General features: G+C 40.8%; 2 protein-coding genes and 1 long non-coding RNA gene across 3 annotated transcripts in view; 2 read left to right on the top strand and 1 right to left on the bottom strand.

Annotated features, from left to right (window-relative positions):
• Positions 1-3,716, top strand: part of slc17a9a (solute carrier family 17 member 9a) — a 17,032-nt gene extending 13,316 nt beyond the window's left edge. The window contains exons 11-13 of the mRNA XM_017684556.2: positions 858-913; positions 2,927-2,956; positions 3,282-3,716. Coding sequence (XP_017540045.1) covers positions 858-913; positions 2,927-2,956; positions 3,282-3,451 — 256 coding nt within the window. The 3' untranslated portion in view covers positions 3,452-3,716. The remainder of the gene's footprint in view (positions 1-857; positions 914-2,926; positions 2,957-3,281) is intronic.
• The window catches only part of LOC119262684, a 21,687-nt gene extending 10,779 nt beyond the window's left edge, over positions 1-10,908 (bottom strand). Inside the window, exons 1-2 of the long non-coding RNA XR_005129824.1 lie at positions 10,602-10,908; positions 8,724-8,829 (exon numbers count right to left, since the gene is read on the bottom strand). This is a non-coding gene — a long non-coding RNA (uncharacterized LOC119262684). The remainder of the gene's footprint in view (positions 1-8,723; positions 8,830-10,601) is intronic.
• Positions 10,136-22,120, top strand: dnajc5aa (DnaJ (Hsp40) homolog, subfamily C, member 5aa). Its single transcript, XM_017684552.2, has 5 exons — positions 10,136-10,298; positions 16,225-16,356; positions 16,452-16,665; positions 16,939-17,110; positions 19,028-22,120. Exons 2-5 carry the CDS (start codon positions 16,247-16,249, stop codon positions 19,135-19,137), a joined length of 606 nt encoding a protein of 201 aa, XP_017540041.1. The 5' UTR covers positions 10,136-10,298; positions 16,225-16,246; the 3' UTR covers positions 19,138-22,120.
• The last annotated feature ends 1,176 nt before the right edge of the window (positions 22,121-23,296 follow it).

Here is a 23,296-nt window from a genome sequence, read left to right on the forward strand (position 1 = left end):
AAAATCACCTTGAATGTCACCAAACAGCTTTATCTGACCATAGAACCTGGTCCCAGTTAAAGTTCCAGTAGTGTCTGGTGAACTCTCTCATTTCTGGCTAGATGAAAGAAGAAAAGTTTTATTTTGCCACAACTTTCAAATAGTTTGTTGGCATGGAGGTGGCATCTTACTGTAGTTTTGGAGACTTGGTGACCCTGACATGCTACCATCTTCTGCAAATCTCTAAGCATCAGAAATATTTGGCTCACTAACCATCCTCCTCACTGTGCATGGGGGAAAAATAAACGTGTCCACTTTAAGGCACGTTCACGACAGCTCCAATGAATTTAAAAGTTCTTAATAGTGGATATGGGCGTTTTCATGCATGTCGCAATTTATTAATATCCACTGCCTAATTTATGAATGTCAGCACAGTTTTGACCTCTGTGCCACCTCATATTTATACCCCAGTAATCTAATAAGTTATGAATCACCTAAGAGTCCTGAGCACTTAGGTGGACTTAAAAATGAGAAATATGATTGGGAACAGGCTTCGTTTACGTTTTGTTGAAAATAATTTTTAGGGTTGCCAAAAAATCACACACGTAGTTTTGTTGTTCTTGACTAAAAACTAAATTTATTTCAATTAAAGTTTACTTTATATCATACTGAGGCTGAGCAAACCGCAAAGAATTCATTTCATGTCCCTTTTTTTTAACCTATCTGTACCAAGGGTGTCAATAATTATGGAGCTGCCTGTATATTTTCATGAAAGGACTTTGAAGTGCATTGATTAGTCCTTCAGAAAACAATGTGAATACATGTAAAAATCACTGATTAAATACATTTGAACTAACTGTGTGACTGTATCCATCTAGTGGTGTAGCAGTAAATGTGCATGATTTGGCCCCATCATGTGCTGGAGCACTCTATGGTTAGTCTGCTTTCACTCTGCTTACACTCATGTGCAGTAGTGGTATTTGTTATGTTTGTTTTCTATCTTCAATAACGTCTCATCAGTAATAGAAGTTTATGCATTCCATGTATATACAATGCTTTTCATGCGAATATATTGTATACAGTACTGTGCAAAAGCCTGTCTTATTTAATTTCCAGTCAAAACGGCCATTAAGTACAAGTTAATTATCAGGAAAACTCAACAATATATCAACTTTATCCCTATTTAGTGTGTCCACCCACAGTGACCATTTTTTGGGAGACTTGCTTTCAGTTTTTCAGAGAAATCTGCAGCGGTACTTTTCCACACCTCAGTCTTAGAGCTCGGTTTTATTTTCTTCTTCTCACAATCCCAGTAATCCCAATTACACATTTAGAATCATCAGTCCATAAGTCCTCATTCCACATCTCGGATGTCCAGTTTTGGGATTCTAGTACAAATTTTCTTTTTTTTTTTTTTTCCTCTCTATTTCCTTTTCTTACTAAGGGCTTATTGCCACCTGCACTTCCTTTCAGACAAATAGCATTGACTTGTTTTCTCACAGTGAAAAGATGGACATAAACACCTGTGGGTTTGTTTTAGATCTGAAGCAACAGTGATTTGATTTTCTCCAATTCCTCAGAGATGAGAGCTTTACGTGCTGTTTATGTGATTGCGGCAGTTTTGGTGGTCTACCAGGTCTTGCATAGTTATTAGTCCCGTTTTCTCTGTATATTTAAATTATTTTTCCAACTCCGTTTTTTCATGTTATTTTCATTTGACTTTTTGCTTATGTTGGGAAGACACAGATATAACTACTCTGAAAAGTTAAAGTGGACAAAAGAGTGGATGGCTTAAGAGTGGATGGCTTAAGAGTGGATGGCTTAAGAGTGGATGGCTTAAGAGTGGGTGTGGTACTATATTTAGTGGTCAAGTGAAGAGGCTTTTATTGTCATTCCGTCTCTGTACAGGTACACAGTGGAGTGAAATTACGTTCCTCCAGGAACATCACGGAGCAACAAGGAACACAAAGTAGAAAGTGCGAACGTGCAGACATTGTGTGCAAACAAGAATTAAACTAGAAACAATATAAGATAAATTAAACAGACATTAGACACAGTAAACAGACAGGACAGTGCATCACCGACACAGCACTCACTCTGGACATGAGGTCGTGGAATAAGGTGCAGGGATATTTAACCTGCTGTGATCTGAGAGTCACGGAGTCAGACGACGGACATAAACACAGCAGTTACTGAGGTAGAAAAACCAGAGTAAACAGTGAAAACAGTGCAGCAGCAATGATCCAGATAGTGCAGGTAGAGCATCAAAAGAGGTGTGTGTGTGAGTGTGTGAGTGTGTGTGTGTGTGGGGGGGGGTTCGGTCCTTGTGAGTTTAAGAACCTGATTGCTTGAGGAATAAAGCTGTTGCAGAGTCTGGCAGTTGTGGCACGGATGCTCTGGTACCTCCTGCCACACAGCAGCAGTGAGTAAAGTCCGTGTGAGGGATGGACGGGGTCGTCCACAATGCTGGTGGCTTTCCAGATACAACGTGTGGTGTAGATGTCAATGATGGAGGGGAGAGAGACCTAGATGATCTTCTCAGCTGTCCTCACTATACGCTGTAGGGTCTTGCGCTCTGAGGCGGTGCAATTCCCAAACCAGGCGATGATGCAGCTGCTCTGGATGCTCTCCCCAGTCCCCCTGTAGAACATGGTGAGGATGGGAGGGGGGAGATGAGCCTCGTTTGGTCTCCGCAGGAAAAGGAGGTGCTGCTGGGCTCGCTTGGCTATGGACGTCTTTTTGTAATTTTCTGTTAAATGTTATCTGCTTTGAATCCTGACGCTGAAGAGTGTATAACTTAATACGTTAAATGAAAGGGTGTGTTCTGACTTTTGCACAGTACTGTATTACGGTCTAGTTTTTGTTTAGATTTTATGCACTCTTAATTTTTTTTTTCATATTCTGCTTTGAAAATGATTTAAATTTAGCCCATTTTCACTTTTCACAGGTATTATGAACACATGCGCTGCATTCACAGGTAAGTAAATAAAGGGTTACCATAAAGAAAACCATATTCCTATTATAAGGGTTTGGTTTTGACATACTCCAGCAGCATCAAAAAAAAAGTTTATTTATAACAAACCTCTGCAGGAAGCAGATCAGCTGAAATTAGCCACTTGAATTGCTATTTTAAATGCATTTTTGTGCTGATGAAGGGCAACATATCCTGTGGTGTTAACATATAATGTTACGTGGAAGTTAATTTCACTAAGAAAGAATTTCCATGTGGCTTGGATCTTGCCTGAGACTGAAATGTCTGTGTTTTTTATTCTTTTCCCTACAAATGTGTTTGATCTCTATAGGTCTGCTAATGGTCTACATCTCTGGCTACCTGATTGAGGTCACTGGGTCCTGGGAAACTGTGTTTATACTCCTCTCTTTGGTGAACTTCATTGGGATAACTGTGTTTATTATATTTGGTGAAGCAAAGCGTGTGGACCAAAAAGATCAGTCCCAAGTGATAGAGGTCTAAACACAGTACTGTAGTGATACATCAGTCATATAAGAGCATTCTGTATCCTGTGTCATGTGTTTAAATAGGGATTAAATAAACAACCAGACCATAATTTTATTATAGTTATGCCTGCAGGCTTCGTTCACAGATTCAACATATTTCATTAATTTATTAGGAATTTAATGAAGTGTGACTTTGCTTTTATTTGAATGAACTTGAACTATTTTGTACATCAACATTTTTGTATAACTACCTTAAGTGCAAGAACATTTAAAAAGATTAAAGCTAAGTTGTTTTTCAAAAATTTGCGGCCTAATTCTTTGAATGCTCTTAAATGTACAAACACCTTTTATCCCTGGGGTCAAATTGACCGCACCCGCACCCGTTTTCCCCTACCCCATGTCGTATGAACTATCAGTGGTTCTTCTACTACAACAGGTGTGGTTATGTTAGGTTAGGGCCCTAAAGCAGAGAGAAGTTTTCTAAAGATGATAAAACTGTTATAGTGACCTCAATACCATCCAAAACAACCTAAACAAATGTGTATAAAATGCTGACATGTCCTGGTTTTACCCACCTAAAACAGCACAGGGTCAAGCTGACCCCAAAGAACACTGAAGCGTACAAAACGTGTAAAGCACATTGAAATCATATCATCATGTTAATTTTATGCTTACCCAGTTGTCCCCATTAAATTAGGAAAAATCATTAATTATGAAGCAAAAAATGTGTTAATCATTTATTTATAGATGTGAAACATTGAATGGGGTCAAACTGGCTGCAAGGATAATAGGATGGTGTTTGCCAGGTGGTGGCAGCAGAGGGTTCCCTTCTGGCACTCCTGTCGAACCTTTCACCATTTTTACACTGCCGGAAACAATCTACTGTTTAAGAGGTGATAATAGATCCATTATAATAAACTTCTGCAAATGAATGAAATTTCTTATGGAAGGAGCATGTAGGTGGACGGTGGGAGGTGTTTAAACCGACAACAGCCAGGTGGTTACGCAGCCTCCTCCACTAAAACTCCTACTGATAATTATGAAACTGAGCCAGTTCCATTTCAGCGTAATGTAGTCTGTATTGTCACACAGTGCTTAATAAAAAAGAAGCAAGTCAAATCTACAAATAAAGTATAACATGTAACTTGGACCATGTTGGTTTGATAATGCAGATCGAATATGTTCTTGTGTGAATGTGTATCTCTTTGTATAAGGGTGTTCTACTTAATATTACTTATAGGTGAAAATTACTTAACTGATTGTACAACCTCAATTTCCAAAAAGTTGGGACGCTGTGTAAAATGTAAATAAACGTAAAGAAAAACAGAACGCAATCATTTGCAAATTTCACAGACCCATATTTTATTCACAATAGAACATAGAACACATCAGATGTTGAAAGTGAGACATCTTACCAGGTCATGAAAAACATTAAGGCATTTAGAACCTGATGCAGCAACGCATCTCAAAAAATTTGGGACGGGCAGCAAAGGGCTGGAACAGTAAGTGGTACTAATTAAAAAAAAACTGGGAGCAATTTGCAACTAACTCACTTGACTGGCTGTAAAAAGAGCATTTTAGAGAGTCTCTCAGAAGCAAAAATGTCTAAAAATTATGGAACAATTTCAGAAAATGTTCCTCAACATTAAATTGCAAAGACTTTGGATATCCCACCATCTACAGTACATAATATCCTCAAAAGGTTCAGAGAATCTGGTGAGATTCCTGCACAGAGGGACAAGGCTAATGCTCAATATTGGACACTTGTGGTCTTGGGGCCCTCAGGTAGAACTGCAGTAATTAAAAACAGACGTGATTCTGCACTGGAAATCACTTCATGGGCTCAGGAACGCTTCCAGAAATCACTTTCTGTGAACACAGTTTGCTGCGCAATTGTATCAATGGACTGAGGCGAAATGGGAAACTGTCCTGCGGTCAGATTGATCAAAATTTGAAATTCGTTTTGGAAACCACAGACACTGAAATGCTGAACAGTATACAGAGGTTTTAGAACAACATATGCTCCCATCCAGACGTCTCCTTCAGGGAAGGCCTTGCATATGTCAGCAAGACAGTAGTACCACATACTGCATCCATCACAACAGCATGGCTTCGCAGTCCAGACCTTTCACCAATAGAAACATTTGGTGCATCACGAAACAAAAACCAGCAAAGAAGACCCAGGACTGTTGAGCAGCTAGAATCCTACAACAGGAAGGAATGGGACAACATTCCTCTCCCAAAAATCCCACAATTGGTCTCATTACTTCCCAGACATTTACAGACCAGTGTTATAAGAAGAGGGGATGCTACACAGTGGTAGACGTGGCCTTGTCCCAACTTTTTTGAGATGCATTGCTGCCATCAAGTTCTAAACCAGTTAATGTTTTTCATGAAATGGTAAAATGTCTCACTTTCAACATCTGATGTGTTCTAAGTTCTATTGTGAATAAATATGGGTTTATGAGATTATACTCATAATTGAGTATAATTTTGGACCATTCATACTTTATGCAAGTATTATTGAAATAGAACGCTTAGTATTGGATACTCTTACTTAATTACATTTCCAAGAGAAAAAAAAATGCTTTGTACTCCTCACGTTTTCATTTAGATCTTTGAGGTACTCATTAAAATCTCAGAAGCCAGGAGATTTTACTCACTTCTAACAAAAAAATGTGTGACAGCTCAACAGAAGTTATAGAACTTTTTTTTTATTAATCCCTGTAGCTACAAATTCTTTGTGCAAGGACCAGTACTACATTTACACACAACATTTGCTGAAAAGGGATAAAGCAAAACAGATTCACTATTAAAAAGGATGACTCTTCAAGGGTGTAAAACTAGGAACACTCAAAGAACCATTTGTATGCTTAAAGCATTCTTTACATTGTTCTTCAGACTGATGGAGAATGTGTATGGCTCTATACATCACCAAAAACGGTTATTGTTATGATGCTAAGCTTGTAACAGTAGAAGAACCCTTTTTTGGTGCGTTATAGAACCCTTTTCAGAAAGGTTCTACATAGAACCATATACAACACATTCTCCATCAGTCTGAAGAACCATTTCACCATGTAAAGAACCATCTAAGCATGTAAATATTTGTCCGAGCAGTCACGGTTCTATATAGAACTATATACTTTCTTTTATGCATAATTTATCTGTACTTTTTCCAAGATGAAGGGGAAGAAACAGGTGCTTTAACCACCTGAGTGAGGTGCAACCAAAACCTCTTATCAAGAAAAAGGTGCAGCACTCCATTCCTTTCTATACAAGCTAAAACTGTGGCTTTATTTGGTAAAAACATGACACTTTGGGCCACATTAAATGCCTTTGTCATATGTCTGTCCTTCTTCCAAGGGGGGGGGATCGTTAATTAGTTAATTGCCCACAAAAGCATGAAAATGCATTGAGCTTATAGAGACTTGTGCTAAAGTCTACTGGCAGTTAAGTATAAACCCCTGTGTAGAGTAACATAACGGTTCATCACATTCATGACATTTAAGAAATAACAATAATGAACTGAACTGGATTAAAAAAATAGGTTATTTGAAGGATGGACCACCAGGAGCAGCAGTCAAGGCTTCCCCTCTGACATCCTCTTAATAAATATAACCATTCTTTATACGTCCTTATATGTAAGACCAATGAGCCCTATTCACCAATCCATGCCGTTTTCATGAAGATCCTGACATTCACCTTTGTTTTCTCAGGTAAGAACAGAATCTACACACTCGTGAGCTCAAAGGTGTGAACAGTCCTGCAGTTTGAGATCACGTCATGAATCTGGGTCTTTTTCTTAGGACCTTTCTCAACAACAAACTTAAGGGGCAACTTGAGGCCCGCAGGGCTGATTTGCTGGTCTACTTTTGCGCTTGATGGAATCAGACAGCTTTCACATCATCACCATAACCAAAAGGAAAATGCCAGTTAAAAAATGCTGAATGGACAGAACTCCTGTGGTATGATATATGATATATGATGGTTACATTTGATTGGCTCCTGTCAAGCAAACAGCAACGCAGCATTAAGGCTTATTCATTCCACCTTACCTGACTGTGAATACACAATAGGTCAGATTTCTTTTTTCTTTGCATAGCATTAGTCAGAAAAGTGTTATTTTCTTTTCATTTCTTTGTATTTTCTTTTTTTAAATCAAGTGACCCAACCCTTTCATAACCTCAGGCAGAACTGAGGCTCTTTATGATCTACGACTGAAGAAAAGGAGCTCCGTGTAGCCAACATCTGTCCTTAAGGAACGCCTAACATCTTTATCTCTTTAATATTTCCCTCATTCTCTACACTCTCAGAACAACAGGTCCAAAACTGTCACTGTGGTGGTACCCTCAAGGGTACGACTTCAGTAGCTTTAATTAGGGAAAATAATTGTCTATTCCATTGCAGTTATATTTGGCAAGTTGGACTGACTCCACACAGCCGGTCATCACTCCAGGCACTTTATTCTATTGGTCTGTATTAAAACATTATGCTATGAAAAACTACAAATGTGTTCCCTTCCCTGGGAATAACATATTGAAGCTACACAACTGAAAATTTAAAATGTTGTACATTTTGAGGCACATTTACATTGTTTGATGAATGAAAAATATATCTGACCATGTAATAAGTAAACTAAAAAAGTGTGTACCAAAATATATATAGCTGTGAAAATTGTGTTTTAGAGAAGTTCAGATTCTCTGTCAGCAATTCGAGCAAGACATAAAAAAAATTCATGAGCTAAAACAGATCTGTATTGAGAAATGAGCCAAAATACCTCCTAAATGCTGCACAGCACAGAAAGCATCTGGTTGAAGTTATTGAGTACATAATTTATTTGATTTTATTTTTTTAGGTGCTATTCTTCTCTTTTTTTGTCAAGTAACTTACATGTTATTTTTATTCAGAGGTAGGTTGAGGGGCCTAAATGAATAATCTATTAAAAGTATTGAGAAAATAATGACAAAAGTAAAAGTACCTTTAACATTTTGAGTAAAAGTACAAAAATACGTGACCAAAAACTGCATAAATACTGAATAATTTATAGAACTGCAGTGGATTTTCTTAGTGAACCCAGCGTCCATCAGCAGAGGAACTAAAGACTGATGCATCCTGTTCTTCTCTTTATCCAGAATGTTTTGGAGTAAACCGTTAAATAAACCGTTAAAGCTCAAAGGTCGCGATCCGCATTTTCACCAACAAAATATACATTAGTTAAACACAAAAAAAACAATTTGTAAGTAAATATGAACAGCAAACTGAGTAAAAAAGCACATTCATTTACTCACGTGTGTAGCGGTAAAGGTAAGGAGAGGACAAATCCACCACTGTTTTGCTTCAGTACAGGTGGCTCACCCACACCCTCCTCCGGTTTAACTCACCTCGGTCACGGTTCTGCGATAAAATCACTAATTTAGGAAACTTTTTTGTCTTGTAATGAACACACACACACACACACACACACATACCACACACACACACACACACATTATCAGCGCAGGACTGAACTGTTCAGGTCACAAACACACCGACAGATTTGAAATAGTAATATTAATAGCAGTGCTGGACAGTAACTGAGTAACTGAGTAACAGAGTAAATGTAATTAGTTTCTGTACTTTAGTATTTTTGGTGTATCTGTACTGAAGTTTCTCCGTTCTGGACTTTTTCCTTTCACTCCACTACATTTCAGAGTCTAACATCCGACTTTTTCCTCCTACATTTTGAGAAATCTGTCGTTCCTTTTGGTTTCTGTGTGTATAAAAACGTAACATGTCAAAACGAAAGAAGCGCAAAGCCAGAGCACCAATCAGGGCCCAGCGGTCACTTTGTTTAGAGCTGGTTTTGACCTGTTGGTCATACCGACCCAGTGCAGCACGCGGTTCAACGTCAGCGCAGCAGCGTAAAACTTTGGGAGAGTCTGTTCAACATAAATGATGAACTAACCTAACTTTGTGTAAATAGAGCTCAATATAGAAATATGTCCACATATGCAGTCGAGACTGACGCGGCTTTTTTCTGAATTTCTACAAACACCATTTCATTTTATAGTAAATGAGTTTGGGCTGGTTTATGTTTATGAACAGACGCCGACAGATCAACATAGTAAAGGAGCTCATCTGTGATCCTGAGTTTAAAGCCAGTTTTTATTCAACTTAAACTTGGAACTAAGTTGTAAATAAATCTGAAACTGAAACTTTGCTTGTGTGTAAAAAGTGATTTCAGAGCCACTCGGTTCTCCCTGATGGAAACTGTTTACCTTCAGTGTTTTGTGCTTCTGATCATTTTAATAGACGTCAGCGTCACTAATTAATGACGTTCTATTAAAAGACTGGTTTACCAAGAGAGACGCTGGAGGACTTTCACCTGAAATGAGTTCATGAAGCCAGTCTGGTTATAAAAATGATAACAGGACATCAGAGCCAGAATTCCTCTTTTAGTACTTTTACTTTATACTTAAGTACATTTGAAGGGAAATACTTTAGTACTTTTACTCCAGTGGAGGTCTAAAGGGAGGAACTTCTACTTTTACTGGAGTGATATTTTACCCTGGGGGTCTCGACTTTAACTCAGGACGTGCTCTGTGTGCTTCGTCCAGCTCTGATTAACAGTGATAGTCGTCTCCTCTCTGACAGAAGCCAAACGCACCACCAGGGCCTTCCTCGCGACCCCCCTAGAGCATGGGGGCCGCGCTCGTCGCTACGCCATCAGCGGGGGGGGCGGAGTCGCGCACGATCCGCCGCTGCTGCAGCTCACCGTTCACGTACGAGAGCGCGCGGCTCCGGGGATGCAGCCACGGTTCTAACCTCGAGTCCTAACGCGTTGAAACCGGAGCGAGACGCAGCGAGTCGAGGCCGACCACACGGTAAGCGGCATGCGCGCTTTACATCCTCCCGGTGAAGTGCGGGTCCTCTGCCCGGCGGATTAATGCTCCTCGGGCCGCCGCCGCCGCCGCTGTGTTCCGCGCGGAGACGGAGCGGCGCAGCTAACGGGCTAACCAACATGGATGCTACAGCGCGCTGCTAGCCAGAGCACCGAGCTCGTATGATGCGGCGGCTAGCAGGCTACAGATTAGCCGCTCTAAATCCCCTCCAGCCCAGGGTGCAGCGCGGCGGGCGGCCGCGTTTAGCGCGTCCCACCCCCTCATTATCCCCTCATTTGCGCTAACCGTGATTTCGGGTCCTTGTACGCGAGTCGTGGGGCCGTTTGCTCGGTTTCGAATGGGGGAGGAGGTGGTGGTGGAGGAGGTGGTGGAGGATAACGGCAAAGTGCGCCATTTCTCGTGCCAAGAGCGGCGCCTCTGCCGTTTCTCGTGCGTGTTAATGCCCCCCAGAATAAAAGGGAGCGCAGATCCACCCCAGCGCCCTGCCCGTCACATCAGCTCGCCTCTCCCTCTCCCGAGGAGGAGGAGGTTAGGAGGTGCGCTGGTGTGTTGGCTGCTAACAGTTTCCAGGTGATGCTTCTGGAAAACGAGGCTGTTGCCACACCTGCAACCATTACGCTTGTTTTACAGACGGCAGCAGCGCCTCGCCGCCGCTCCGATGCCAGCTGTCCGCGGCCTGCCTCGCTGTTGCTGTGAAACCAGTGTAGCTGAATAGAGGGCGGCGTGTAGCACAGCGAGCTCGGGTTAGGCTGATATTGCCTGACATTAATGTGGAGGAGCAAATCTGACAAATACAGGAAAAAAAAGTGACTCTGACTTCTGAGCAATTCTGAGTCCCCTTTGCTTTCTTGTGCACCATAGGTGCCCTGCGTGCTGGCCAGGAGGGGGATGAGCTGTTGGCCGGCAGTGCTGAGTAAACTGGCTGAGGTAGGAGAGTCAGCTGAAGGGTGCTCAGTGGATAGACTCTAGAACCTCTTGTGATAATTGGAAACCAGCCCAAGCCTCTCCAGATATACAACTGCCCACACTCCTGCACTTCTTCCTAATTGACGGTATACTGTTGTATTTTTACGTCATGCTTCATCGTGCAGCCAGCACTCTTTAGTGTTACAGTGCAGAGGAATAAGCTGTCGTGTGCTGCATGACGGAAGCACAGTATGGGCCTTTGGAGAAGGCTGCAATATGCAAGGAAATGTCAAAAAAATGAATCAGAACCGTCTGTCACCCAGTCCAGCACATACAACAACATGATTTGCTTTTATGAATATTATTTAAGTAGTATTAAGTAAATAATATGGGTCAGAGAATTGTCCGTTTTAACCGTGTAGCATTAAGGGTCCACCAACTCGTTACCAGTGTTTTAAATTGTTTGGCACATCACAATTGCAAAGTGGCATTTTGTCACAGCCCAGGGGCCTCGCTTGTAAAACCTACTTGAATTATATTCTACATGTGTTCTTTATATTCAGCGTTTATATGCAGTTGATTTATAAAATCACAGCGCTCACAAATCACAACCCCTGATCACGAAGCCCCTTCGGACTGCTGTTCGCATGCAGCTGGGAAACATGAATATATCTGCACATATTTTCATGTCATTCACTTTTTGTAAATTGCTTCTTAAATGTGAATTTTTATGTACAGTCATTTTTAGATCAAATCAGTGTGTGAATATTTAGATATTAGTAGATAATAAACCAATATGCTTTCTGCACTTCTAACAGCAGTAAGATGCACTGAATCTGAAGTGCCTGTGCCTGTCAGTGCTGAGTACTAACACTAAAACTAGTTATTCTGTTGTGATCTTGGGATGCAGGCTCTGTATGTGGAGGGGCTCAAACTTTGTCATGTGTCTTGCTCGTCTAAGGTGGCTGTGGTCAGGCTGGACAAAACCCTACTAAGATATATCTGATTTTGTAAGGCATATTAGATGATGGTAGTTCCTTTGGTTTCCTCCCACAGTCCAAAGACATGCAGTCAGGCCGATTGGACATGCTGCACTGCCCCTGGGTGTGAGTGACTGTCTGTCTGTCTGTCTGTCTGTCTGTCCTGCGATGGACTGGCGACCTGTCCAGGGTGTATCCTGCCTTCCGCTCGATGACCGCTGGGATAGGCTCCAGCAACCCCCCACGACCCTGAGGGAGAAGCGGCTTAGAGGATGGATGGATGGATGGATGGATGGATGGATGGACATATATATATATATATATATATGTATATATGGTACAGAGCTATTTTCTGAGCAGCTGTTTTAGAAAGCAGGTGTCTCTTTATCAGGTTAGTGTTATATAGGGCATAGTGAGTGACAGTTTCTGAGAATGCTGATCAGTATTGATTGTGATCAGTATTGATTTCTCCTAGTGAAAGGCAGCAGTAAAGGAGCAGCTGACTGAAAAAATGAGTCAGCTGATGAATCATGGGTAATTCCTCTGATCGCTGTACAGGCCTGGTGATGATGTCATTATGCCATCAGGTTTGGGCAGTGTGAGGAGCAGGGAGAGCGGGGTCTTAAATGCCTGGAACCCAGATGTCGACATGTTTTCTGGAGTGTGTATTATTGGACAGGCGTTCATGATGTGATGGATGTCTGGGCTCTTTGCGGCCGCTGCTTTGAGGCTGCGCAGTTAATGAATTCCAACAGTACCTTGATTGAATCGTCTGTTGGCATCAAATCCAATTCAGTTGGCATTGAAGTATTTTTTTTTAAAAGGCTTGGGCGTTAGCTGTTTTTTTTTGCCGGTGTGCCATCGTCTGATCAGGCTGCATGACCCATGCTGATTTCAGAAAGTCTCACAAGAGGAAGGTAATAGTCTTGTTTAATCTACCAAATAAATGCTCCTGAACTCCAGGCATATATGCTATTTGAGAGGTTCTAGGTCTGTAGGAGACCAGAATTGGGACCAGTTCCTTCAGTTTTTAGTCGATTAAGCTTTGAAAATGAGCCTCTTAACCAACAATCTGTTATATATAATCTTAAGCAATAACATTTTCATGTGACGTGACCACGATTTAAGGGCTTTTCTCATAGTGCACCACCTGAACGTGTTCGGTTGATGTTTCAGGAAAGGTTGCACATATAAACCTGGTGAACAGACTTAAATTTGTCTTTCACCATCAGTAGGAGGTGGACTTCCTACTGTCGTTTGCAGTATCGATCAGTTTTCCATTTAAACCGCTAATTAATGAAAGTGGGTTCAGTGTTTAAATCTCATACTGATGCTGCAGCTGCAAGCTTTGGGTGCTCTGTCCTGGAGAGGCAGACCGCAGATGCAGACTTGTGCATTTTAAAGATAAATTCAGATTGTCGCAGCTTTAGCTAACCATTTGCAGAGATTAGATTGCGTAAGCCAACTGGCTAACAAACGAAAAAATACCACCTAAAGAAAATTATTCTACCGTGTGATTTTCAGTGCGACAATGAAAGCTTTATGTTTGTGAGTCTGTCGCTGTGCTGGAGCCACTTCATGGCTTTATTTGAAGTTAAGTCATAGTAAATGCTCTCTTTGTCCAAACCGTTTAATATGGAAAGGATGACAGAGGCCGTGCATACAGGCTATGTAATTATATTGCACTTGATTGACTAACAGTGTTGGTTGCCGTTTCATTCTCAGTGGATATCAGTCAAAATCAGGTTAGTAAGCCACAAAGTGTGGAATGTATTAGAGAAAGCAGGCCATTATGTGGATGGTAAAGGGAGGCTTGCTGTTGCTTCTTATGAGTCCATAAAAATTATAAATTGTCATTTTGTTGTTATTGTGTGTCAAAATAATATTCCTGATTTTGTTTCTAGAGGATTAGTCATAAAAGTCTGCAGTTAAAGAGTTTGATGTTGTCATTAAAGTTTACAATGTACCATTCACTCCTCAGACCATACAGTTTATATATGGAACTTTAGATGCAAACAGCCGATTTTGTAATATTTTGTTTTTTTGTGATGTCCCAAATACGAAAGCTTTGACATGTGTCTGTTTATTCAGCCTCTGGCCATTTTTCCCCACCCATTTGCATTGAAGTTATAAGTAGTGTTTCAGCTCATAATGCTTTCTTGAGCAGGTGCAGTGCAGAGTAGCCAGTCAGAACAGAGCTCATTTGCATATATCATCCTTAAAGGCACAGAAACAAAAGCAACCTGGTTCATTCTAAGCAATAGAGACTGAAATATGGTTAATGTTAAAAAAAGAAAGATAAAAATACTGTTTTTACACAGACTCGCACAAAGTACAGCTCACAAAAATAGACCTCGGGGGGGGGTTAATAATTTGTAGGGATATGAACCTTTAATGTGTTTTACGCAAAGTCAAGTCACAGGAATGTGTTTAAATGGAGCTTTGCACAGGTAATTGTGTTCTTAGTCTGACTAATAAATGCTTATGGTAGGACACAAATAAGACGCTGTTTTGGCTTTTTGTAATAACCTCTTGCAAACTGGCTGCATTGTACAGCCAATTTGTAATGTGTTGTCTCTGTCTCTGAACGTGGTTTTATCTCATTTGGTGTTCAAGATCATCGATCACTTCGAAAGACCTGGTGTACTGTAGGAAGACCACCTAGAAACACTTGCCGTCAAAGACGGTGGCATGGAGGTGGAAATCATACTTGCTACTATGGACCAAGGCTGCTGTGTGCCGATGTCACAAGTGCTTGAAAGAGAAAGATTATCTCGGAAAATGCTTAAGTCAGCTGAAGAGCTTTTGAGGAGGTGTCTTTGCTCACCCGCTATTAGAAGTGCCTCATATATTGGCCTGTGTCTTATGCCTGTATGTTTCTCTTATTAATGTCTTTTGGCTTCACTCCTTCCTTGGCCTGCATTGAAAGTCAGAGATGCTTAGTGCAGGTGTACGGTCTCTGAATGAGGAGATACCATGCCGAGTGTTTCAGACAGCCTGATGTGAGAAGGTCATGGGTTATGCTTTTTCTCTTCTGGTTCCCTGTTGCCTAATGGACATGCAAGATAATATTAGTATGGATAAAAGAACTGTGTCAGAATTAATTTGACGTTAGGCCCTTGACTGATGTTTAACAGCAGTATGATTATGTATGAGGCTACATTATGGGTCTGTGGGTTAAGGATTACCTGTCATAATTCATATTTAAACAGTTATTTTAAAGTGAGTTTATCTGACTGGATCACACCGAGGTCGACCAGTGACTTTTAAGCAAGACGGGCAGAGGCCAATAACGTGATGCTGGCTGTTTTTTGAGGCATTTATAGAGACACAGTCAAATATGATGTTGTTCCTAACCTACTCCTAACCCTCTCCACCTTCCAAAAACTTGTGTTAATGTATTTTTAAGATAAGCAAGACCGCTGGGAAAGGCTCCAGCACCCCCTCGCAACCCTGAGGGAGAAGCGGCTGAGAAAGAGTGTGTGTGTGTGTGTGAGACGGGCAAAATGCTAATATGAGCATCTTCTCAAATTATGTCTGTTTCTATTTTAACCCAACGTGTCAAGATTGTAATAAGCACACAGGCTGTAGTCTCTTACCATTGTGCTCAGTCCTTGCTCATGTTTTGCTTTTTGGACTCCTGGACAGCTTTACATATATTTTATCTTACGAACAGGAAGGCGTGTTGTTGACCACACGGGGTCAGTGTGCTAATGAACCATTCCATGACTTTCTTTTGACATGGGATGGGTGGGATTAAAGGATCTGTGTCCGAGATGACGCGACACAGATCATTAAAATGCTGTGTTACTGTGATTTTTGCTTTCCCAGTTTATTTACATGTCTTAACTTGAAACATGTCTGAGGGCTTTGTGTAGCTACACTTACATGCTTATTGAACATTTCATGTCAAAGCGAAAGGCTGGAACTTCCTAAAATGTATGAATGACTGAATCTTACATGCACCTAGAGGCGAACGCACTGGATTGTGGTCAGTGATAAAGCGGCATGTGTGTCTGCAGATTGTTGAGTACGTGAGTCGCCATGGCTGAGCAGCAGAGGCAGCGCACCCTCTCCACCTCTGGAGAGTCCCTCTACCATGTGCTGGGCGTTGACAAGCTGGCCACTAGTGATGACATTAAGAAGTCCTACAGGTGAGTCTGTTAATGTGCTCTTTCTATAGTTGCCGACTGGCCACACCTTTAACCCTCACCCATAATTCACTGCAAATGTGTGCTTTTACTCAAAGGAAACTTGCACTGAAATATCACCCTGACAAGAATCCGGACAATCCTGAGGCAGCAGACAAGTTTAAAGAAATCAACAACGCCCATGCCATCCTGAATGATCCCACCAAACGCAACATTTATGACAAGTATGGCTCTCTGGGGCTTTATGTAGCTGAGCAGTTTGGCGAGGAGAACGTCAACACTTACTTTGTCTTGTCCAGCTGGTGGGCTAAGGTGAGGCTTCATTTGATGCATCAGAAAGAACATGCATGCATGCATACATACATAAAATGATTTTTTATGTGATGCTCCTGTTTAATTGGCAAATAAAGCCCTCATGACTCGTGACATTTGTAACTGGGCCAGTATGTGGGGAGCTAGTCTATTTCACACCGTTGCTTTTTGATGTCTCCTTATTACCGATGTCTCATTTTGTCCTTCCTACACTTGTCTTTTCTGTAATACCCCTCCCTGTTCTCTTGTCCACTCTGCACTCTCCCTCTGCAGGCACTATTTGTGTTCTGTGGGCTCGCTACGGGCTGCTATTTCTGCTGCTGTCTGTGCTGCTGCTGTAACTGCTGCTGTGGGAAGTGTAAACCACGGCCACCTGAAGGACAGGAGCCGGAGTTCTACGTTTCTCCTGAAGACTTGGAGGCCCAACTGCAGGCTGATGAGAGAGGTTCGCTGTCTGTTTTGTCTTGAATCATTATTATTAATATTAATATTAATATTATTCGAGTGGATTTGGATCCTGATGCATTGATCAGCAAGTGCTGTTTCAGATGTGTTTAAAATTGTACTGTTAATGGAATAATTTGTAACTAATGCAGCTTTTATGGTTCACCAAGTACAACTTTTTAAATTAGTTTATTAATAGGAACTACGCAGATCAATTAGCTAACAGCCTAAAAACCTCGTCCATTAATATTCTGAATTAAAGTGCTGACTGTATGATTCTCTGGATAAAAGGAATATGTTTAAAAACAGTAAAAAAAAATGTCACTTGAATGTTTTACACAATTAGTGTTTTAATTCCTATGAGCACTTCATTGGGAGCCATTTGAGATTCAGCCCCAGTGTGGGAGCAGTTAGCTTAGCTCTAAATAGGAATGGAAATCGCAGTTAGCATTGTTGTCATGGTGGTTATTTGGTGAGCAAAAGCTCCTTATGAGCTATCTTTTGTATTAAACAGTGCAATATTATAATATGTTCATTATTTTAGCACAAGAAGTTAAAGTTTATGCAGTGAATGCACTATACTATGTTTGGCGACTGAACATTCTTACTGCAGTCCCTGGTTGCAAGGCAGCAATAACAAACTCTAGGGGCTGAATAATTGATTTATTAACAATATTTATTGTGTATTTTGTCATTTATGCCATTTTTATGCCATTTTGCATCATGCCTAATAACTTATCTGTGATAAAATCACTAACACAGCCTCTCGTGGATTATTGCTTTAATAATAACGTTAAAATATTCAGTAAAAAAGTTAACAGTATAAAAATACATTTGTAGCCGTCTTGCATTTTAGGTACACAATGTTTAAAAACAGGTAGTTAATGTAACATTAATAATCTATACTATATAACGCAGCCATAATTAGCTGGCCGTTTGCTCCATTCTCATTGGTAGTTGCGTTATTAAATAAACTGCCAAATGAAAATGAGTGTTATTTATAAATAAAGATTTACTGTCTTATCATCCACGGTACCTCCAGTAAGTGTCAGGAGAGCTGTTTCTTTCAGCATCAGTCGACTGGCAAATTCAAAGCTTTGGTCCAATTTTCAAATGCGTCAACAATGAGATGCTCTTGATACTCTATAATATGATAATAGTAATTTGATTACTATATGATAGTAATATGATACTCTTGTACTGGGTGTCACTTCAATCCCAGAGAGAAATTTGAGCCATTTTTAACTTGGTCTCATTATGTAGTATAGAATGTATAGAGTGACCATTTCTCCTTCTTGCATCCAGAACCTGAGGATTTGTAATGAAGTGCCGTGCCCTAGTAGCTATATTATTAGTCAAGTAAAGCAAAGTGGGGCATGTGATGTGTGGCAGGGTCAGTTGATTTCACAGTTCATGAATATGCAATTAAAGGTAGCTTATGATTTGCTATAGTCAATTAGTGTTATCTGAGATTACACCACAAACTGTAGTTCCTAAACGGTGGTTAGGGGGCAGTATACAAAAAAATAAAAAATTGAGAGGTGCAATAAATGTTGCACTGAAGCGAAATATGAAGAAAATCACATAATTGCTAATATATTATTTTGAGGAGGAGGAAGAGTTCTTTGCTGGGCCTTTAACCATTAAGTCCAACAATAAAGACATGCCTATGGGTTGTGGAGCGTTTTACGGCATCATTAATCACATGCACATATATTAGATTGTTGTACAAAATGAAGTTCGTAAGTTATGCAGTGATTTCATTTCATTTACATAAATTTGGTATTACAAGAATGATTATTAATCTCTTTCATGCCATACTTAAGTTAGAAATCTGGGAACTTTATATCTCATTTTTATTTGGGCTTTTAAAGAGATTTTTTGTGACCACTAATCACCTGTTATTTTTAATCACCAGAGGCGGGTGGAGGTGAACCCATTGTCCTGCAGCCCTCAGCCACAGAGACCACTCAACTAACATCTGATGGCCACCATACCACCTACCGGACCGACACTGGCTTCAACTAACGCCATTCCCCCTCCCCTGCCTCCACCACGTGGCCCTCCATCTGCCACTCTGCTCCCTCCCCCAGTCTGAGGAACAACCAGAGGAGCGACTCCATCAAAAAAGAAAAAAAAGGAAAAGCCACCATTGGCAAGGAGTAAAGCCAGTGATAGTGGAAAACAAGCTGAACTCTTTTACATTCTCCATTCTCCCCATTTTCTCACATCCATTACCACCGTCATTCTTACAGAGTGGCTTTAATTCGCCTCGGTGTAGCTTCTGAAAAAAAAAATAGTTAAAAAAAAAAAGACATTCGTTCTCCTGTTTGTTGTACTCCTCTTTTTGGCCTTTGACTTCCAAACTTGCCTTCCCATCACCCTTTCCTCCTGCCAGATTTGCTCGCTGTTCTGTAGCATGCACTGTTTCCACATCATCAATAGGTGAGATTTAACATCGTTTTTAAACTGTAGGTATGTTTATGCACACTTTATGTTCCCGTTCATAAGTCAGTGATGAAAGTACTTGTGGGGGTAATTTACAGTTGCTTGTATGGCATATGTGTATGTAGGAAAGGCCAGGAGGAGGAAGCTGCTGATGGTGATTGTCTGTAGTTGTTTCTTTTTTCGATGCTTCGTGCTTTAATTTGTCCCATTATATTTCTGGGAAGAGAGAAAGCATGACGGTATGCAAGTTAAAATCAAAGCCCTCCCTGGCTCCATGTTCAGTGTCCACCTTACCTTTAACTGTTCCTACGCTGCCATACTCTCCGTGAACATGAAAGCAAAGTTCAAGTCTTTTCGCTCATGAATTAGTACGAGAAAAAATGTGCACACTATGCCACCAACGTTTAAGAAGATATATTTTCGTAATATTTATTTATGCCATCTGGATGTTGAAGTAACCATACCGCGTTGAGGTGTTGACCAGCTCTAAAGGCAGAGCCAAAATTAGTACACATCAGACGTGTGACATCATAAGGTCGTGCCGTGTGTGGGTGTTGGTATGTGTACTAGCCGGTCTTTGCCTTAGCCTGATAAGGCTATGTGGTCCTAGTCTTTAGAGCATGTTCTGAGTCCTAGCATTATTTAGCTTTGCTCAGCTTGGTAATGTCCCTCTTCTCACATTCACAAGCAAACCGTGTTCTGCTCTATCATATCTCATATACCCAAATGTATATGTAAGAAGGAAAGAAGAATCTGATGTTTTTATATAGATATACAATATACACACATTGTGTGTATGTACAGTATATGTATATTTTGTGCATTTTTACTTTATAATCGTTGACTCATATTTATTATAATGTGTTATTGATCCTTGTGTTGTGTGACTGGTCAACTAGAGTGCCCCCTTTGTGGTCACTTGAGAACCTTGCGCCAAGACATAATGTTAGTCGTGAGTGAATTTGCCTCTAGTAGTTGGACGTTGTGTACACCAGGGCAAACAATGCCTTTTGTTGCTGTTTACTCCTTGGTTTTTAAATAGGACTAGGATTTATTACATTAGTCAGCACAGTTAAGACAGAAAAGGAAGTAATGCAGCTTCAAAGCCGGATTTCAGTCTCTGTGACAACAGAAGAGGGAGTACTGTCAGTAATGAATTTCAGATTGCATCAAGCATCCATATGTTGGCTATTAGTCTCTTCGCAGGGTTTTTTTGTCTTGATTACTGCTGTTTTACATCATTATGGCATGTCACAGGTTATTTTTCTTGGATGCTGTTGGAAATTTCAGAACTGTTCTGTCGTAAGGAGTCCTAGTTGGGTTGAAGCGAGGTGTCTGTTAGCCAGACATCAGGTAGTAAATGAAATGACAAGTGTTTTCAGTGAGCAGCTACATGTTTAACGGGATGTGCTCTGAGCCAAGGTGTGACATTTCTCATCACTACCATAACCAGTTCGCCTAACGCTTTTTATTTTTGGTGTCATTTTCTTTAACGTGTACATTTCGCAGTAGAATCAGTCCTGACAGTTCGTAGTGTTCCGTTTACGTTCCGTGTCCTGGGTGAAACTGGTAGTTAGGGATTTCATGGTTGCTGTATTGTTAACTAAATACAGCACACCGAGGTGGCCATATACATGCACGTGTCCAAAAAGTGCTTTAACTTCCTGCAGATTTTCCTTGACCACACCTGCCGGTTATGTGTTCGTAACTACAAAAACTAAGCTGCTCATCATTTCTACATCATTCTCGTAGATTTTTACATGAAGATTTTCCAGTTACGCTTGCCAATTTTGCAGCCCACTTTCAGGCTATGTTATGTCTTGTGACTTTGACTGATCTTGCACTCGTTTTATGCAGATAACCATATATTTAGCTGTGCTCGAACCTGAAACGTAGTAACCACATCACCAGCCATGGTCGGTCTTCTTTCTTTGGAATTTACAGATTAAATGCCAATCATCTTTCACTGACCTGTGTACGCTGAGCTTGTGAGCACAGTTCGGTCACTCAGACACTCTTCTCTGTACCTCTCTCTCTTGCTCGCTGTGTGTTTTTCCCCTCTTGTTCTTCTGCTCTTGATGGCTTTTTGATGGATGTTTGCCTCTGTGGTCCTCTCCTGTGCATTTCCTCTTTTTCCCTTCCACACTTACACTGATACGCCTACTATGGCTTCTGCATTGAAATGTTGGAAAATGCAACGTTTTTTAGTTGAATGCAATGGAGCAACAAGACCAGGAAAAAGTTCCTTGTAGTCTTCAGAAAGAAGAAAAAATGTGTGTAATTACAGTAAAATGGTAAATTGCATTTCCTTCCTGTTTTATTTATTACCTTATTTTGTCATGTTTTTAAAGATTTGTCCTTGTTTCAGATGGTATGTAATTTGGATGTGGCTATGAAACTATGCTACTCATAGTTAAATGGTTAAGGTCTCATGTACATACACTGAATAATGAAGTATAATAATAGACCTTTATGTTGTAGCATGGTTATTGTCTGTCTGAAAGAAAAAAAAAAAACATTTATCTGATTTGCTGGTGTAAAATAAATGTGTATGAACATTTCATTTTGGTTTGTTCTTGAAACTAACGTCCAAAAACTTGTGCATCTTAAATGGAAAACGGAGACTTTGGCTTTAGCCCACGGTACCTTTTAACTTTATTGCTGTTCCTGTGTTTTACATGTCATAGACTATAATAAACGGTTAATACTGGTTTATGACAGGCATGAACAGCGTACCGGCTCTACAGCTGCCAGGTTTTCTCTAAACAAACAGCTGGCTGGATCTCTTTCCGAGAGTTTTGAGCAAATGCTTGTTTATCTTGGCTTTCTGTGACATCCTCTCCGCTCTGGACGTCTCCATCAGTTTCCTTAGCATGTGGAAAGTCAGGTCGAGCGACGTTGGTTTGTTGCCCGTTAGCCTCTTCTCTCTCTCCAGTCCTTCTCCGCGGGTTTCGGCGTTTTTCACACCCGTGTTCTGCTCCGTTAGGAACGTCGAGCCTGGCTCCCCTGTGAAGGAATCTGCGCTGTCCGCATGGTGGATCGCACCAAGGATGCTGCTGCGGTGAACAGCGGTGGGGTGAGCGCTCCATAAGCCAGATAGGAGGAGGGCGCTGTGTATGAGAAAGTGGGCAGTTATCCTCATCACTCCTGCAACACGCCGACAGAGGTGAACCTAGGGAAAGAATAACAAGCAAAAAAAAGATGGGTGCACATAAAAATAAGTGATTAAGCAATAACATCTTTAGGTCCATATGTTTAATGACCTACTCTGTTTCAAGCTTGGTCTACTATTAAGCCTATCAGAACTGGTCAACATCACATTTCAAATCTTTTCTAAGTACAAGGCTGCGTCCAAAACCACCCACTGTATTATCCATATCATGCTTACAGTACTGACGGATGTACTGCTGATGATCGTGTGCTGTTATGTGGTGTTCTATATAGTGTGGTAGTTTGTGGTTTGGGACGCAGCCAAAATCTAGTTTTGGAATGAATGTTAACCTACCTGCTGTTTTATGTTGGCCTTGGTTTGAGTTTTATAGGAGTGCGCTGATGTTTTATAGATGGGAAGCAGTGAAGTCCTTAAGGATTTAAAAGTAGCTTTATATGCAGATTGCACCCGAAGCCCCCATATGATGTAAGGAGAGAATTGGGATAGTTTGCACCAGTGAGCCGAGAACTGGTTTGTTAACGACGGTCTGGAGGGAATAGTCTGTGTAGACTTGATATTAGGACTTCT

Source organism: Pygocentrus nattereri, chromosome 28, assembly GCF_015220715.1.
Source record: "Pygocentrus nattereri isolate fPygNat1 chromosome 28, fPygNat1.pri, whole genome shotgun sequence".
Lineage (NCBI taxonomy): Eukaryota > Metazoa > Chordata > Actinopteri > Characiformes > Serrasalmidae > Pygocentrus > Pygocentrus nattereri.